Source organism: Chenopodium quinoa, unplaced genomic scaffold, assembly GCF_001683475.1.
Source record: "Chenopodium quinoa cultivar QQ74 unplaced genomic scaffold, ASM168347v1, whole genome shotgun sequence".
Classification (NCBI taxonomy): Eukaryota; Viridiplantae; Streptophyta; class Magnoliopsida; order Caryophyllales; family Amaranthaceae; genus Chenopodium; species Chenopodium quinoa.
In genome coordinates this window covers 2,775,027-2,792,720 of record NW_018744167.1, presented here as the reverse complement: position 1 = coordinate 2,792,720, position 17,694 = coordinate 2,775,027, and the positions used below count along the sequence as shown (strand labels likewise).

At 43.2% G+C, this 17,694-nt stretch overlaps 1 protein-coding gene across 2 annotated transcripts; it reads left to right on the top strand.

The window, feature by feature from the left end:
* Window positions 1-11,756: 11,756 nt before the first annotated feature.
* LOC110693936 (plastid division protein PDV1-like) lies at window positions 11,757-16,880 on the top strand. Of its 2 annotated transcripts, XM_021871117.1 has the most exons (3): window positions 11,757-12,592; window positions 15,569-15,622; window positions 16,061-16,880. In XM_021871117.1, the coding sequence occupies exons 1-3, from the start codon at window positions 12,221-12,223 to the stop codon at window positions 16,574-16,576; spliced, it is 942 nt and encodes a 313-aa protein (XP_021726809.1). In that variant the 5' UTR covers window positions 11,757-12,220; the 3' UTR covers window positions 16,577-16,880. The 2 variants fall into 2 exon arrangements, with proteins under 2 accessions (XP_021726809.1, XP_021726810.1); XM_021871118.1 differs by lacking the exon at window positions 15,569-15,622 and having other exon boundaries at window positions 11,776-12,592.
* The last annotated feature ends 814 nt before the right edge of the window (window positions 16,881-17,694 follow it).

Sequence of the window (17,694 nt, the reverse complement as noted above, 5' to 3'; positions counted from 1 at the left end):
CCCGGCCCCAATACCTAACCATGTGGCCGAACGACTCTTCAGACAAGGACTGGAGAGGTCAATGGATTTGGGTTAGGGCACCCACGGATCCGGGCCACCTTTGCGTCTTCAGCGCTCCCCGGTACCTTGCTGAGCCTGATCCCGACATGGGAAGTCTAGGTCCCCCCGCAGATAACGGGCCAGATCCGAACCTTGATCAACAGAACATCTTCGGCAAGCTGCCGAACCGGGGGGGCAGCGGCCGAATGCAGCATATCCCGGAGACTTGGCTCCCCGATACGCATTATGTTTTCCAAGAGAACATGCTAGCAGCTGTTGGCCTCAGCCGAAAGTTTAAGGATGGTAAGCTTCTTCGGTTGGGGCCGAGGCTTTTTAATTATCTCTTTTTCTCCTCACTTCGCTTTTTTATGCTGTGCCAACCTAACTGAACTGACCTTTCCCCTTTTCTTTTTCAGAGCGGGACGAGACCAACGTCGGCATTAACTACGCTCGTCTTGGTGTCAACCGAGAACGAGTTGTAACTAATCGGGCCCCGTCTATCACTGAACCGAGGCATAGGGAAGTTCATCTAGACTCTTCCCACTTCCAAATTGAGGCTGTTTCTCTGTATCAGAGGCAGAAGCCTTGGTGGAAGAAGAGAGACCCCTGGTTTCAGCTGCTGGACGAAGAAGCTAAAGCTGTCCGTACGGCCGAAGAGGTTGCACGGGTTCTCGAAGATTGCGAAGGAGGAGAAGGGTCCTCCAGAGCTGCTGAAGAAGAAGCTGCAGCTAGGGCAGCTGAAGAAGACGAGGCTTTGCTGAAGACCTCGGTGAGCTTTCAGACTTAACTTTGTCTTTCTTTTTTTTTTTTTTTTTTTTACTCACATTCTTCCTCCCCCCTGTCTGTTACAGTCTGAAGAGGGTAACAGACACAGAGAAGGGAAAGCCCCTGTTCGTCCCGAAGACCAAATACAAGAAGAGTCTTCAGACTCAGACATGGACGAGCAGCCCCTTCAAAAAAGGCGCCGAAGAATGGCCATCATCGGGCCGCATGACTTTCAGCGGAGGCCGATGACCATCGGCGTTGAAATAAGGGAACCCGAGGAAGGCAATGGATCGCCGAGGGTTCCCCGGCCACAACCTCAATCACCTCAAAAGACCCCTCCGCCACCTCCTGAGATGGAGGTGGATCAGAAAACTCCCGAATCTAAGGGAGGGGTCCAAGAAGAAGTTCAGGAGAGTGCTGCTGAGCACAAGAATAAGGATGCCGTGATGCCCAGTGCTGAGGGTTTCACGGCAGACATTGCAAGAGAGGTTGAGGCTTTCGTCCTCACCCCTGAAGAAGAAGAGGTCATAGTAATTGACTCTTCTGAGAAGGATGATGCTGAGCCATCCAAAGCTAAAGAAGCTCCATCGTCATCCTTTCCTTCCTTCCAGACTCTGCAATCTGGAGAAATGGGTTTCTCGGCCCCCCGAATTCCAATCCCAGATCACATCTGGGACCTCATATGGGGTCAGAACCGAGAAGGTGATGTAGCCTACTTCGGCGATTTTGCTGGCATGTCCGAAGTAGATAGGGCAAGAATCTGGTCGCTGAAGGCCACTGCTTGGATGGGCAAATCCAGCAGATCAGTTCCTGACCCAACCAGGTCTAACCAACTGCTGATGATGCAGGTGATTTTCCTTGCCTTTATTTCCTCTAAAATTCAGCTCTATTTTTATTTATTTTTATTATTTTTTTAACTTGTGCTCCTGTTTTCAGTTCGTGCACAATCAGACTCTCACTGTAGAGCTGATAGATACCCTACAGGATAGGGTAGACGCTGCCGAGCACGACAAGAAGGTAGCTGAAGAAGAACTAAAGCTTGCTAAGCTGAAGCAAGCAGCAGCTGAAGAGAAGCAGCAGAAGAGTGAGGAATACGAGAAAAAAGCTGCTGAAGCCCTCAAAACCTTCTGCGACGCTATGGAGAAGGAAGTTTTTCCCCCACTGATGGAAGGGGAAAAATTCCTCCAGGAGCACATGGGAGTGGACGTCTCCAAATTCAAGGCTGCCATTGAGAGCCGAATTCAGGAAGGAGCTGCTGCACAAGCTGAAGTGCAGCAACGGCTAGAAGCTCTTGAAGCCAGCAGAATGGCTGCTGAAGAGCTGCTCCAGGCCAGGGATGTCCAACTCTCAGAGGCTGCTGCTGCTGCTGAAGCTCAGAGAGCTAAGCTCCTAGAGGCTGAGGATCAGCTGATGGCCAAAAAAGAAGAAGTGGCCCAGGCTCAGACAGAGGCTTCCCAAGTTCAGCAGGAGCTGAATGAGCTGAAAGGTTCCTCCTCCAAGCTCGCCGATGAGCTGAAGAAATCCAAGGAAGACTTGGAGGAGACCTAGAAGAAGTTGGCTGATGCTGAGGCTCTACTCAAAGTCCGTGTCTATACCCAGGAAGAATATGAAATGGGTTTCAGAAACGGGTTCAGAGTATGCCGAAAAGTCTGCCTTCATGCTGAGCCGAAGCTGGACTGGTCCAAATGTGCTGAATGGGTCCAGAATCCCGAAGACCCTCATATGAAGTATGCAACTCCAGTCGAAGCTGAAATTCTTAAGGCTGAGGAAGCCGAAGAAGAAGCTGAGAGAATGGAGTTGGAGGCTGAACAGAGGGAAAGGGAGGCTCGGCAGAGTGCAAAGCCTGCTTCTTCTGCTGCTGGGGTTGAGGCCACCATGGGGCTCAACAATGCTGATCAGTCTGATCCTCGGGCTGAAGCATAGGAACTCGGGCAGTCGTCTTCAGAATCTTGCGGTTCATCATGCGCTTAACTTTAGACTTGCCGCTTTCTGAATTTTTTGCCTTGTTTTTTGCTTCAGCTTGCCTTGTCGTACAACAGTTTATTTTTTTGCTTATGTACGTATTTCGGCAGCTGTTATTTTCCGCTTGTGGGCGGCTGCCGATACAGTTTATTTGAACTTGTAGCTCAATTTCTGAGCATGAATTATTAATTTGATGTTCTTTTCCTCAGCTGCTTTGTTTTTGAATGCTTTACTGTTTCTTCAATTCTGCTGAACATAAACTTGCACTGGTAGTGCTTCTTGCCCCCCCAGAAATTGAAGTATGGCTTCAGCTGAATAAACGATTTCTTTGTTTCTTCAAAATGGGTATTCGAAACACAGGGCCAACTGAAGGCAATGCTTCGGATAACGCCTTTGGAGAACAAATCTTACTGAAGCTTGACTTCAGCTGAAAGACTAAAGTTCTTTAAAAAATGGATATCCGAAACACAGGGCCAACTGAAGGCAATGTTTCGGATAATAGCTTTCTGGGATACAAGGCTCAGTTAAGGCAATATCCCAAAATTGTCCATGGAGCCATGTCTTTGGAGAACAAGTCTTACTGAAGTTGGACTTCAGCTAAAAGACCAGTGTTCTTTAAAAAGACGAGTTTTGTCAGCAATCTGAAACCCAGTTACCCGAAGGCGAAGGTTTCAGACGAGGCTGAATAAACAATTTTTAACTGTTGCTGTTATCCTTGATTTTCTGTCTATCTTTGAAAAATGGATACCCGAAACACAGGGCCAACTTAAGGCAATGTTTCGGATAATGGCTCTCTGGGATACAAGGCTCAGTTAAGGCAATATCCCAGAATTTTCCATGGACTCAGGTCTTTGGAGAACAAGTCTTACTGAAGTTTGACTTCAGCTGAAAGACCAGTGTTCTTTAAAAAGACGAGTTTTGTCAGCAATCTGAAACCCAGTTACCCGAAGGCGAAGGTTTCAGACGAGGCTGAATAAAAAACCTTTAAAGAGTAGATAGAACAAAGAAAACTTTGAAAGGATAAAAAGTTGTAAACATTTATATAAATGGCGGCTCCAAGGCCTTTCATTAGTTCAAAATGTACTTACAAAGATTGTTCTGCCCCGAAGGGTTTACACATGATATTTTTTCAGTACATCAGCGTTCCAGTGATTTTTCAACTCAGTTCCATCCAACTGCCGAAGTCGGTATGTCCCTGGCTGAAGCTCATCATAGATTTCATAAGGTCCTTCCCATGCAGCTGAGAGTTTCCCATGGATTCGGCCTTTCTGAACTGCAGCAGCATTCCGAAGGATAAGGTCTCCAATTTTGAGAGGCCTTGCATGGACCCTTCGGTTATAAAATTTGCTGATTCTCTGCTTATAAGCGGCCATTCTGTCTCGGGCTGAGTCTCTTACTTCGTCGAGGAAATCGAGAGATTCCCTCATCAGTTGCTCATTCTCAGCCGAGAAGTGGTGCACTCGTAGGCTCTCAGAGCCAATTTCCACTGGAAAGACGGCTTCGGCACCATACACCAGTTCAAAAGGTGAATAGCCCGTTGCCTCTTTTTCAGTTGTCCGAAGGGACCAAAGGGTTCCAGGGAGCTCCTCCAGCCACTTGGACTTTTGATCTTCCACCCTCTTCTTGAGGGCATTTAAGATCTGTTTATTTGCAGCTTCGGCTTGTCCGTTACTTTGCGGGTGGCATACCGCTGAATATGCCAGTTTGATGCCGAACTGATCTGTATACCGCTTCAGCGGTAAGTTATCAAATTGCCTCCCATGATCGAAGACAAATACTCTCGGGATGCCAAATCGAGTGATGATATTCTGCCAGATAAATTTTCTGACAGTTTGCTCTGTAATGTTCGAGGCTGCTTCGGCTTCAATCCATTTACTGAAGTAGTCGACACCAACTATCAGCCATTTTTTCTGGTACACAGCCTCTGGAAATGGTCCCAGTATATCCAGTCCCCATTGGGCAAACGGGAGTGGATTAAGGATCGGCTGAAGATCCCTTGCTGGCTGATGGATAACTGGAGCGTACTTTTGACATTTTTCGCATTTCCGAACCAGCTCCTTAGCATCTGCGATCATGGTGGGCCAGTAATATCCAGCCCTCAATGCCTTGTGGGCTAAGGTCCTTCCCCCAATGTGGTTCCCACAGATGCCGAGGTGAATCTCCCGTAGGATATAATCTGCATCTGTTGGTCCCACACATTTCAGCAATGGGGCTGAGAAGGACTTTTTCAGAAGTTCCCCCCTGAAGACAATGAACCTAGAGCTGGTTCTCTTCATCTTGGAGGCCAAAGCTTTATCTTCAGGAGTTTCTCCCCGAAGCTTGAAAGCTAGGATGGGGTCCATCCAGCTAGGCTCTGGGTCAGCGCAGCACACTTCAGGTGCTTCGTCGACACTTCTCTCTCGACGCACTTCTACATATACAGATCTGTTCAGCTCGGTAAGAGATGAACTGGCAAGTTTGGAGAGTGCATCGGCTTGAGTATTCTGACCCCTTGGGATCAGCTGAACCTCAAAAGTTTTCAGCTCTGCAATGACTGATTTGATCTTGGCAAGATAAGCTATCATGGAGGGCTCTTTGGCCTCGTAGCTGCCACTGATCTGATATGCAACTAGCTGAGAGTTTGTTTTTAGGCAGACATGATCGGCTTCCAGGGAGATGCACAATTCTAGGCCGGCGATTGCTGCCTCATATTCGGCTTCATTGTTCAAGGCCTTAAAAGAAAATTTTAGTGCATACTCAAAGGATTTGTCTTCGGGAGAAGTTATCACCACTCCTGCCCCCGAACCGTTTTCGGTGGAAGATCCATCCGTAAACACGGTCCAGACTTTCTTTTCACTGTCTAGCGCTTCTTGGTATGAGCATTCGGCCAAGAAATCCGCTAGAGCTTGAGCCTTAATGGAAGCCCTCGGACGGTAGCTGATGCTGAACTCGGTGAGCTCAAAAGCCCACTTGGCTAGCCTACCAGATTTTTCAACCTTGCCGAGAACTTTTTCCAACGGCTGATCAGTTAAGACCACTATCTGATGGCAATCAAAATAGGGCCTCAGCTTCCGAGCAGCTACTACTACCGCGAAAGCGACTTTCTCGAGTAGAGGATAACGAGTCTCGGCATCCGTCAGTGTATGACTGACAAAATAGATCGGTTGCTGACTTTTACTTTCTTCCTTCAGCAATACTGCGCTGATGGTGGCTGGGCTAACGGCCACATATAGGTACAAAGTTTCTCCTTCAGCTGGGCTAGCCAGCGTTGGGAGTTGAGCCAGATGCTCCCGAAGCTGTTTGAAGGCGTCTTTTTGCTCTTCCTCCCAAACGAGATCTTTTGTTTTCGGGAGCTTCAAGGCTTTGAAGAAAGGTAACCCCTTATCCGAAGCTCTGGAAATGAACCTCGAGAGGGCTGTCATTCTTCCGGTGAGACACTGAACATCCCGCTTCGTTTTCGGCTCAGGAAGGTTGAGCGCCGCTTTGACTTTGGAGGGATTGGCATCAATCCCCCTTTTGCTGACCATGAACCCAAGGAATTTCCCTGACTTCACGCCGAAGACACACTTCTTCGGATTCAGCTTCATTTGATGCTTTCTCAAGGTGGCGAAAGTTTCAGCCAGGTCCTTTACATGGTCCTCTGGTTTTTTGCTTTTGACGATCGAATCGTCAACATAGACTTCCATGTTTCGGCCCTTTTGATCGGCAAAAACTTGATCCACCAGCCTTTGATAGGTTGCCCCCGCATTTTTCAATCCGAAGGGCATCATTTTGTAATTGTACACCCCAGCGTTCGTGACGAATGCTGTCTTTGCTCGATCGTCGGGGTGCATGAAGATCTGATGATACCCCGAGAATGCGTCCATGAAACTAAGCAAGGCATGGCCACTTGTCGAATCGACTAGCTGATCGATCCTCGGCAAGGGATAGAAATCCTTCGGACAAGCCTTATTTAGGTCCGTGAAGTCAACGCACATCCTCCAGGTACCATTGGGCTTCTGAACCATCACCACATTTGCCAGCCATTCTGGATATTGGCAAGGTTCGATGAATCCTGCCTCCAGCAATTTTTTGACCTCGGCTGCGATGTCTCAGTTCTTATTGGCGGAGTAATTCCGCTTCTTTTGCTTAACTGGTCGACACGTTGGGTCAACATTAAGCTTATGGGAGATGAGGTCTGAACTTATCCCGGGCATATCAGCTGCCGAGAAAGCAAACACATCTCTGTTGTCCCAAAGGAGCTGAATAAGTTCACAACGGGTGTTCGGATCAAGGTCCATCCCGATAGTTACACATTTCTCAACGTCTCCTTCGGCCAACTCAACTGTTTCAGTTTGTTGGTCCATGTCCATTGCTGATGGACTGGACTCCTCATAATCTGGCCTGCTGCCAATGTCAGCAGGTGTCCCAGTCTTTTTGTTCTTCGGCTGGCTCTCTGAGTCTTGCGGCTCAGCTGAAGAGCTAGCCTTTTCCCTTTCGGGCCCTTTACCTCTGGGTACAGATCCTTGGGCCGAAGCACTTAGGCCTTTCGGCTTTTTTGTGCTCGGCTCTCTTTCTTTTTCTTTCTCCTCCTCATCCTTGTCGTCATCTGGGCGACTACTGGATGGTTTGAGGTAGTTGCACCTTCGGGCGTCCTTTTGGTTGCCCTGTATCCTTTCGGGGAAGTCGGCGTCTGAGACGTAAATCATCAGCTGATGATAAGTTGAGACGACCCCTTGGATCTCATGAATTATGGGTCTCCCCAAAATCACGTTGTACACTGAAGGAGCGTCAATGACCAAAAATTCAATCATGACGTTCCTGGCTGCCTCATCGCAGCCGATGGTGACAGGAAGTGTCACCTTCCCATCTGGATAAGTTGAAGCCCCGTTGAACCCGGATACCGGGTAGGGTACCGGCGTAAGGTGCTTGGGCTTCAGCTTAATTTGATTGTAGGCCTTTCGGAACAGAATGTTTGCTCCGCTGCCACCGTCAACAAGGACCTTAGTGACGTCGTGGTTGGCCACCGTGGCGATGATCACCAACGGATCATCGTGAGGGAACGTTATCCCCCGGCAGTCGGCGGCTGTGAACGTCATGTTCGGCACCGGCGACTGGGGAGACTGAATGTCAGCGTTGTTCACCTGGTGAGTCAAAGCTCTAAGGTGTCGCTTGTGCTCCCTCCGAGAGTATATTCCTCCCGAGATAACATTGATCGGAGGGAATTTCCCCTCCGGCTTTTTACTGTTCTTCCGGGGGAAGTCGAGGTCTTGCCGAGAGTCCTTTGCTGACTTCTCGGATTCTTTTTTCTCGCGGTGATCCGCGATGTATTTTTTCAAGTATCCCTTCCGGACCATGTCCTCTATCTGGTCCTTCAGTTGGATACACTCCTCAGTGTTGTGTCCCGAAGACTCGTGGAACTCGCACCACTGATTTTTATTTTTTCGCTGATACCACTCTGGGAGTGGTCTCGGCTTTCGGTAACTCTGCTCCTCCTTCGTCACGCTGTAAATTTTGGCGCGTGGAAGAGAGAGCGGAGTGTAGGACTCGTATCTGCCTGTGTATGAGGCAAATTTTTCCTTCTTTGGGTCGCTGGCCGAAGATTGCTCCGAGGCCTTTGACTTTCCCTTTGCCTTATGGCCTTGGCCTTCAGACAAGGGTATTTGTCTTTGTTTCCCTCCCCCAAATTGAGGTTGGGTTTTCGCTTTGTTCCATTCTTCGACTCGGATGAACTTATCCGAGGCATTCAGAGCTTCCTCCAAGGTCTGCGGGGTATGCATGACCATGAAGTCTAGGAACTTTCCGGGCTGAAGGTCGTTCTGCATCGCAAAAACGGATAGCCCCTGGTCCAGCTGAGAGACGCTGGATGACTCGTTACTGAAACGGGTCAGATAGTCTCGGAGGCTTTCGGTTTCCCCCTGTTGTAGACTCATGAGTTCTGCAGTAGTCTTCTCTCGGCGGTTTGCCGTGGAAAACTTGCTCCTAAATTTGGAGGACAGATCATCCCACCCTGTTATGGAGCCTTTCTTTACTCCCTTGGAGATCCACGCTTGCGCGACCCCCTTGAGAGTGGTTGGGAAATATTTGCACCAAGTCGCTTCGGATCTGGGGCAAAGATGCATATGAGTCTCATACGAGGCCACGTGATCCTTCGGATCCGAGGTCCCGTCATATGTGATGTGCGACGGTATTTTAACCGTGGGCACGCGCTCTTCCAGTATCCATTGCTCGAATGGTGAACTGGCGGGTAGCATAACGGCCTTGCCCTTGTTCCTGGCCGAAGGGACCGCGCTCCGCCCTCTTAGAGAGGTAGGAGTGGTTTTCGTCCCTGGCTGGGAAGTCTGGGCCTCGGCTGCAGGGAACGAGAGGCGACTGCGCACGCTCGGTTCCTTGTCGCCGAGTCGGTCGAGGACGCTTCGGCGAACAGTCTCAGGTTCTCGGTGAGTAGATTCTGGCCGAGAAGCTGAGCTGCTGCTCTTATGCGTTTCTGGTCGTGAGGATGAGGATCCTTTTAAAAATTGAGGGTTCTTTTTTCTCTCTTTTTCATTCTTCCAGGTATCCTCTTCCCACTCTTCCAGTTCCCGGAAGGAAGGAAGCTTCCCACCATCACGGTCTAACTTCCTCCGCTGATGCCGGGTATGCGGAGGGGTTCGATCACGAGGTGGAGGCATATTTTGTGCCCTCATCGCCTCCATGAGCACTGCCAGCGCTCTTGCCACCTCTTCCGAGCTGGGCCCCGTCAAAGGGGTCCTCGGCCGAGTATGGGAATGAGGGCGCACAGTCGATGGTTGGCTTTGGGGCACTGAATGTGTCCTATGATCGGACTCACCCCTGCTAGACCGAGAGTGACTCGGCCTATGATGAGAGTCATGAATTACGGGAGAAAGGGAATCCTCCTTATATGATCCTCCCCCCGAGCTGGCACCCTTGGGAGAGTTCCGGTCCGGCGAGGGTGATGGAGTAGGGGTTTTAGGCTTTTCGCCCGCTCCTTGACGGAGGCCCTTGCTCTTGCGGTTCTTATCCATTGCTACTAAGATAATTGCAAGATGATCTTGGTTAGAAATTTGGCTTAAAGATTTTTGAAAGTCTTCCCCACAGACGGCGCCAAATTGTTTCGGATGAAAACAATGGGACCTTGTCGAAGGTCCGCTGAAACGGAGAAGACTTGATTCGGTCCAAGTAATGTTGGGCCGAAGGTTTCCTGCACAGTAAATACACGTAAACTAGCCTCGGGGGTGTTGCCGAGGAAGGCCCCTCCGATGCTAAAGTCAGTACAATGTGTAGAAAGAGAACACTATGCAAGAGAATTAGTTGCTTGAGGCTTTGCTTGAGTATATGAGAATATATGAGAGTATATGAATGAATGTGAATCCATGTAAAAATGTAATATTGATGGCTTTTATACCTCTTCATACATGGAGAAGTTGGGACTTAGCCCAATTGGCTTGCTTTGAGGGCTGACCTTTGACTTTAGCACAATTGGAGAGTTGAACCTTGACCTTGGGCTTTTAATTGGATCATTTAATGCCTAGGCCCAATTGGACTAAATTGGACCCAAACATGTATTAAGATACTTTATATTTCACATTTAAACATGCTTGGTAAATAATACAATTTTATATTGACTAATTGCTTAAACAATTTATCTATGGTGCATAATTGTGTGGAAAAATTGTGCTAGACGAACATATAGTTATATATGGGGATTAGCTCATGGTGTCGGATTCACATATGATTTGGATCAGGATTAAAGATGTTGTGCCATTGTCGGTCATGTGTTCGTGTCAGTTAGTGGTCGTACTGGACCCAAGTGCCTTGGGCCTAGCCAGGCATGACCCATGATCTCGCTCGGTTGCTACACACCAAATCTTTGGGGTCGTTTGGTTTGATTAGTTGGAAAGGGTTGGAATGGAGTTAGAATTCATTCCATCTATTTTTTTGTTTGGTTGAGTTTTTAGTAATGGAATCCCATATTCAAGGGGTTCTAACTCTCCCTTATACCCATGGAATCCCATACCCACCTCCTCTTTAAGATTCATAATTCATTCTGTTAACGAAGTATATAATCCATTTCAATAATTAAACCAATCAAATAACTTTGTACTAGTATAGAGTTTTAGAATCCATACCTCTCTAGTATGAGATTCCATATCAATCCATTCTAATTTGACGAACCAAACACCCCCTTATAGGCGATTAAGGCACTATCCAAGTCCACATATTGTTGTGTAATGCTATGCCTAAGCTAAATGTAATTTATTTTTAAATGATTTGTCACGTCGTGTGTACTTTGTCGTGCTTCACCCAACCTGAAAAAGAGGCCTAGGTCCCGTTACCAAAAAATAAATAATAAAAAATTAAAAATTAAAAAAAAAAAAAAAAAAAAAAAAGAGCATATCGTGCCATAGGCCTAATCCGACCCAATGCCATAATTAGTTGGTCCGTATGTAACATTTTCCATACTTGGTATTGAATGATATTGAACTATTTATTTGATATGTTTGGATAGTGCTTAGAGATATTTTTCATTTTTATTTATTTTTAACCATCTAATAGTTTATAAAGAAGACAAAAATGTCAACAAACTTATCATACAAAATTTTTATAATTACATCTACAAAACACACCTACACAACTCATCTAAATATTATATTGGTCTTACGATCTTACCTTACCTTGTGTTAGGATAATCTTTAGACTAATGTACCTTACCATTTCAAATGAAAAACATAACATGTCACTCCCTAGAATACATACTTATCTAAAATGGTTAGAGTAGGATATGGGCTGAGCTAGCACGAGGGATAATCAGCAACGACGCGAAAATGACCTAATACGCCACGAGCATGCTACAAATACGGAACAACACGACTATTTCTAAGCCCGTTCTAAACACGACTCACATAAGCACGAGACACAAAAACACAACATTTAAACCTATATGACCCAAGTCGTGCCCAACTTTAGACTGTATTTACATCAGGGCGACAACATCTGCACGCACCTCGTGCGCAAACTCGCCCCACTACCGTCCATTCGTCTATCCCTCTACATGAAACCAGGTCCATAACATAATATTGATATATAGAGTAATGACTTAACAAGGACATCTCCCACAATAAAACTACCACCACCTTTCATAATTTCGGACAAAACCCAAAAACACTATTTCAACATCTTTGCCAAAAGTGGCCAAAACATTTGAAACGCCCACATAATAAAAATAAAGATAGAAGAATGTTCATACAGTCTCTTCACAAACACTACTCAAATTACAAAAATTGTCCAAATTTCAAACGTGCTTACCATTTCCACTCAATTTACCACTTCTTTCTCTCTCCTACTTTGCCAGTGCTCTTGGAAGAGAGAGAAATCTTCCTGGGTTGCTTTCTCTCTCCTCTTTTGCTTTTCTCTTTTTTCATTAACCCCCAACAACAAGCAATCTTCTTCCCCCCAAAAAATTACCAAAAAATCTCTTGATTTTCCCTCCAATTTCATGACTCTGAAAATGAAACGAGATGTTGAAATGGATGAAGTTGAAGCTGTTTTAGAGAAGATTTGGGATTTACATGACAAACTTAGTGATGAAATTCACTCTATTTCTCGTACCCATTTCGCTAATTCCACTAAATCCCTCAAAAATTCAAACACCCATGAAAATAATTTCAAGAATAATAACATCAAGCATCAATCTCAGCCTCAGAATCATTTTTTTGATCATGATTTTAAGGATTACAACAATATTAATACTAATGGGTTTGTTTTTTTTAAGGATTTTGATAAGAATTGCGCCATTGCTGAGGCTAAGAGTCTTAATTCAATCCGTTCTGCCCTCGAGAATCTCGAAGAACAGCTCGAATTCTTCCATGTTAGTTATTTTTTTCTATTTTTGCTTTTAATTTGTTCATGTTTTCTGGGAATTTTGATTGGTTTGCGAAAATGAAGGAGAAATTCCTTTATTGTTGGTTTTCAGCTCCAGATTGTAGGGTTTTGCTTTATTTGATGTGTGTTTGTGTATTCATAGAACATGGGTTCTCATTTTTCAGGTCAATTGATGAGTTTTATAGAAATTATGTCGAAATTTTCAGGTGGGTAATATTAATATGTAGGGTTTGAAATGTTCATCCCAGAACATGGTTAATGGATAATGTAGGGAATAGAGAGCCTACGCCGACAATGATGTAGACGGGATTCGATCCTAGGTCTTGGGCCTATTGGGATGAATTTTTAGTTACCCAGAACATTAGGGAATTTTTTTTTTCTGGGCTTCGATTTAACGATTGGTTTAATGTGTAATGTTGGGTTTTTTTAAGAAATTGAGCTCAATGAGTGGTTTGATGTATGTTGGGTTTTTTAAGAAATTAAGCTCAATTTTTCGACTGCAATTAATGTAGAATATTTTCTCCTGGAGAATTATTTGTCTGTATACTTGTATATTGTTGTGACAGCCTAGTCAGTTTTGAGCTATTTAATTAGTTTTATAATTTCATGAATCTAATCCAGGTGATGTAGCAACCGAATTATTGCTGGATTCTGTTGTCATTTGGTTGTTATGATTGTCTTTTTTCTCTCTTTAAGTAGAACCCCCTAATGTGTGTGGAATGATTGTTATGAAATTAATGTATTGTGTCTATTTGTTTGTGTGTTTAGTTGATTGGTGGATTTGGTTTGGCGCTTACTCACAATATTACATATCTGGATTGTGGTTCTTGGATCATTAGTTAATCAATAATATATTAATTGGAGGATAGTCAATTAGTACTCCCCTTGTTCTTTATTAATCTTCCATTTAGGCGTGTTTTTGATTGATTTTCCTACTATTGAATTGCAAACATTACTCTCTTTTGCTATGAGTATTTAATAATACACGTCTTTAAACAACTTTCTTCATTTAACCAGAAGTGTAAAAATGGACACTCTTTCCGCTAAGTCCCTCCTTGCTACAACGAATAGGAAGTCTAAAAAAAAAAAAGAAAGAAAAAAAAGCAAAGGGATGAGTAGTGTTTATTACATTTTCTGTATATGCTGCTTGAGTTTGGTTATTAGGACTAATCAAGTGGAGTTTTGGTGTATACGTGTATTAGCTTCTACACTTCCAATTATGCTTATTGTGTAATTTTTGTACTAGCATCTCCTTTGTGCTTATGGATTTTGGATAATGGATGATAGTGACTAGATGGATGGAGGTGTAATTTGTAATTTGTGACATATTCTATTGAACATCTGCAAGCTCCATACCAATCTCATAACTTGAACTAATTAGATACCTTTCCTTTAGGTTCTGACATTTTTCCTTCGGTTTGGCATTTTAAAAGTGCAATTTGTGCCAGAAGATTGTCCACAGTATCCTAGAGTTGTAGTTGGCCTTCTGATAGAGCTTAATGTGGTTCAGTATACTGTTTCTAGATTGGATTCATTAACTCAACACCTACAGCATTTGTTATGATTATATTACATCAGATTGGTGATCTGTAGACATCCTAGATTTTTATGATCTTACCTTTAATCTATTGAAGGTTGCCACTTTTTCCCTTCTTAGCTAAGTCTGCGAGCTAGTGAATGTGATTGAGGGTATGATTAGCTTTTATTTTTTTTATTTCATTGATTTTGAGGGTTTGGGGGACGACTGTTGGCAGCAAAGATGGGGGTAACTCTCTTGTTTCTTGACATTTTATGCGGGAGCTCTTCTTTTGTATTTTGTATATCTCAATATGTTCCTTGAGGGGTAGTGAGGAACTTGATGGGAATATCACTGCTGTTTGAAGGATAGGTAAATTGGTATGAGATAATGAGTTTAATTGGTGGGTGCATTGAATGACGATTATTGATCTATTGTAATAATGTTTTTGAGGATAAATTAGCTGTGGAAAACAAACAGCTTTGGTTTGTGCGTGTGTAGTTAACTTGAAATAAAGTTCTGAAAAATGAAATATGTGCCCAGATTATCTTTGAAAAGCTGTTATTTGGAATGCTGCTTATCTCTGTTTTATGCGCATTCAACTTTTTCTTAGGCCAGACGGGTTGGTTTATAGTTCCTATCCTTAATAGAAGATATCACAATTCCTGGTTTTAGAAATAATTAATTTGTAATAGACTTAACTACAGTTGCTCTTGAAACTGTACATTTCTTATTTATTTTGGAAGAGCATGATGGTTATTGTGTATCACATTATGAGTTAACTGGAAATACTCTTTATAATCATATGGATAAGGAGTTCCTACACATTATGCTTCCTTAATCCTTAGTTCCTTCTACAGTCATAGTAACTTTATTCACTTGTTCTGCTATAAACTATTGTGGATAATGTATAACTGAAGGATAGAATAACAGTTGCATCATTCTTTCTTTGGAAGTTATAGTCCTGCATATACCCACTTTTTTGTCATTCAATTTCTTGTGTCATTCTTTAACTCTGGTACAAAACCTCAAATTACTTCATACTCGTTTATGTCAAGCTTGGAAGGGCTGATATGTGTGGATTCGACTATGTGAGAGCTATAGACTATATTTATTTATTTAGGAGAGTAGACAAGCAGCAGGGAGTACTAGATGTAAACATATATCAGGAATTAGAACCTTTTTTGTTTCCCCCGGAGCATTTGATGGAAAGGTAGTGCATGGTGGATTACTTACCAAGGTTAATGGTTGGGTGGTAATCAGTGAAATTAATATATTGCAACCACAGAGTAATTTTTGGAATAACTTAACTACGGATTTGGAGAATTCCTGAAGAATTTTTGATGATGGAGAGATCATGTTTGAAGCTGGAAGCTATATTGTTAAACTTAATGTTGCCCTATTATGCATTCAAACCCAGCTGAAAAGGCTTTCACATGATGACAGATCGGGACCTTTCCTGTTTGCACAAAAGATTGGGAAAAGAGAAAAAAGCGGCAGGTATTGGTATTGTATCTACAAGTAAAAGCTTTCTCTGAAAATTTAAATTCATCTCCTAGACGATTATTTGTGTGTCCTACCTCTTAGAGAAGAATGTTTCGAATGGGAATTTTTAACTTTGCTCCACTGGCAGTTTTTGATTCATATGCTGTGATGGTTCACTTAGTTTACGTGGGCTTAAGCCCATTTCAATGTAATTGTTAATCAACAAGTGTTTATGTTGGCTGTGTAGCACCTTGGCCTTAGAAATCCCCCCACCCACCTCTTTCCCAACCTGACGAACCTGTTTTTGTTATCTATGGTTGATTAGATGTTCTAAATGGGGTATCAGTATCAGTGCCATCTACTATTTGGATGTGTGATTTGTCTGCTCTTTATCTGGTTGTTATTCATCTTAATGGGACTAAGCTTTTCTATTTTGTATGTTAATACTGTCAGACTGTGCAAATCCAGCAGCGTGCAGAAAGGGATGCAGCACTTGCACGATTAGAGCAAAGCCGCATTGTCCTTGCATTGAGATTGGCTGAACACCATGGGAAAAGATACAAAGTTATAGATGAGGCTATGGATTTTGTGGGAAATGTAAGAGATGCGACTTGCTTTGTCGGTCCTGATAATTTCTCGAATCCCCCTGCAAGTGCACCTGCTGAACATTCAATGCAGAAAAAAGGTGTCAGCTCAAACATTTTTGTAAGACTTCTATTCTCTGGACTAGATTCTGCCAAAAGAACACTTCAGCTGGATAAATTAGGTGGAGTTTTAGGGAATGCTGCTTTATTTGCCTTAAGCATGGTTGCACTACTCCATCTACAACAAGCAACGTCTAAGGATAACAATATGTTAGACAGTGCCCAGAACCAAGATAGAAGAACGGTAAAGAAAATATTGCAACGAGAAGGTTCCTCTTCCACAGGGCAATTGAATCCTTTGGATGTACGGTTGGCAAGAGGTTAAATATGAGCTCTGAACTTTTTGCTCATTTGGTTTTGTAGGTATTAGCTGTTTCAACGACTTTTGCTAAGAATTGTTGGTATATGTAGGGTTTTGTAGGCGTTGTAGTTTCTTCAAAATGCTTGTATATACGTATCAGGCTATCCGTTTATTATTTAATTTTTTTCTTTAGTTTAGTGAATTTATTTTGGTATACATGGCTCTGCAATGGGTTTTTGTCGAAGTTGTCTTTCCCTGAATTTGTTATGCAAGGGAAGTTGTGTGGTATTTTCTGAATATGTCAGTTGAAGCTGTCTTTTGTAGAAAATATATGCTTGATAAAGATTTTTCGATTTCAGAGAAAGAAGTTCGGAAACTGCTTGTATCCATTTTGATGTGAAAATGCCTTTGGTTGTTTGAAATTCCAATCCTTTGATTTTCACTATTATCTTTGAGAGAATTTGAAGTTCAGTGAATTTGATTACAGGCTATTATTGTATTAATGGTGTCATTGGCGTCTTCAGATGAAACTCTTATGCTATGTTTAGTAGACATAGAGTTAGCAATCTGGATGTTGTGATTGGCTGTTGTCTATTAAAAAAATGTTTATGGAGCCGACTCTTTTTCTCTTCCACAGGTGATCTTAACTCTCAAGGGAGTCAAGGGTTAATCGAACATTTTGTATCATGGTAAGTCATTAGTGAAGAATTGTTTTCCAACATGTTGAGGCATAGCTTTCTTGAGGAACTACTCCTATTGCCATATGGTTTTGGGATGCATCTCATCGGACTAGTAAAGTGAACTCTGATCTTAGTCTTATAATGTGTCTAACTATCTCATCTTTTATGAATGCTAGACACTTACATGTATTGTTTGAGAAGGTTATACTTCAATACAATATAAATTAAAAATTACTTGCATAATTACATTTCCTTCCTTTTCTTTCACGGATAGGAAGGTTATTAAACCTCACATTGTTCCCTCTTCACCTCTACTTCGCGTTTTTTAAAATTATACGCAAACTCTCTTTGTTAAATTATTGATTACCAAATACTACCTCCATTTCATATTTTTTGCAACTTTGGAATATTTTATATCTCACAAATAATACCCCAAAGTTGCAAAAAATATTGAACGAAGGT

Bases quoted from the DNA above. Each gene is read 5' to 3' on its own strand.
- LOC110693936 (XM_021871117.1), top strand. From the start codon at position 12,221: ATGACTCTGAAAATGAAACGAGATGTTGAAATGGATGAAGTTGAAGCT. The intron at 12,593-15,568 runs GTTAGTTATTTT...ACATGATGACAG, and splicing joins AACAGCTCGAATTCTTCCAT to ATCGGGACCTTTCCTGTTTG. The intron at 15,623-16,060 runs GTATTGGTATTG...TAATACTGTCAG, and splicing joins AAAAGAGAAAAAAGCGGCAG to ACTGTGCAAATCCAGCAGCG.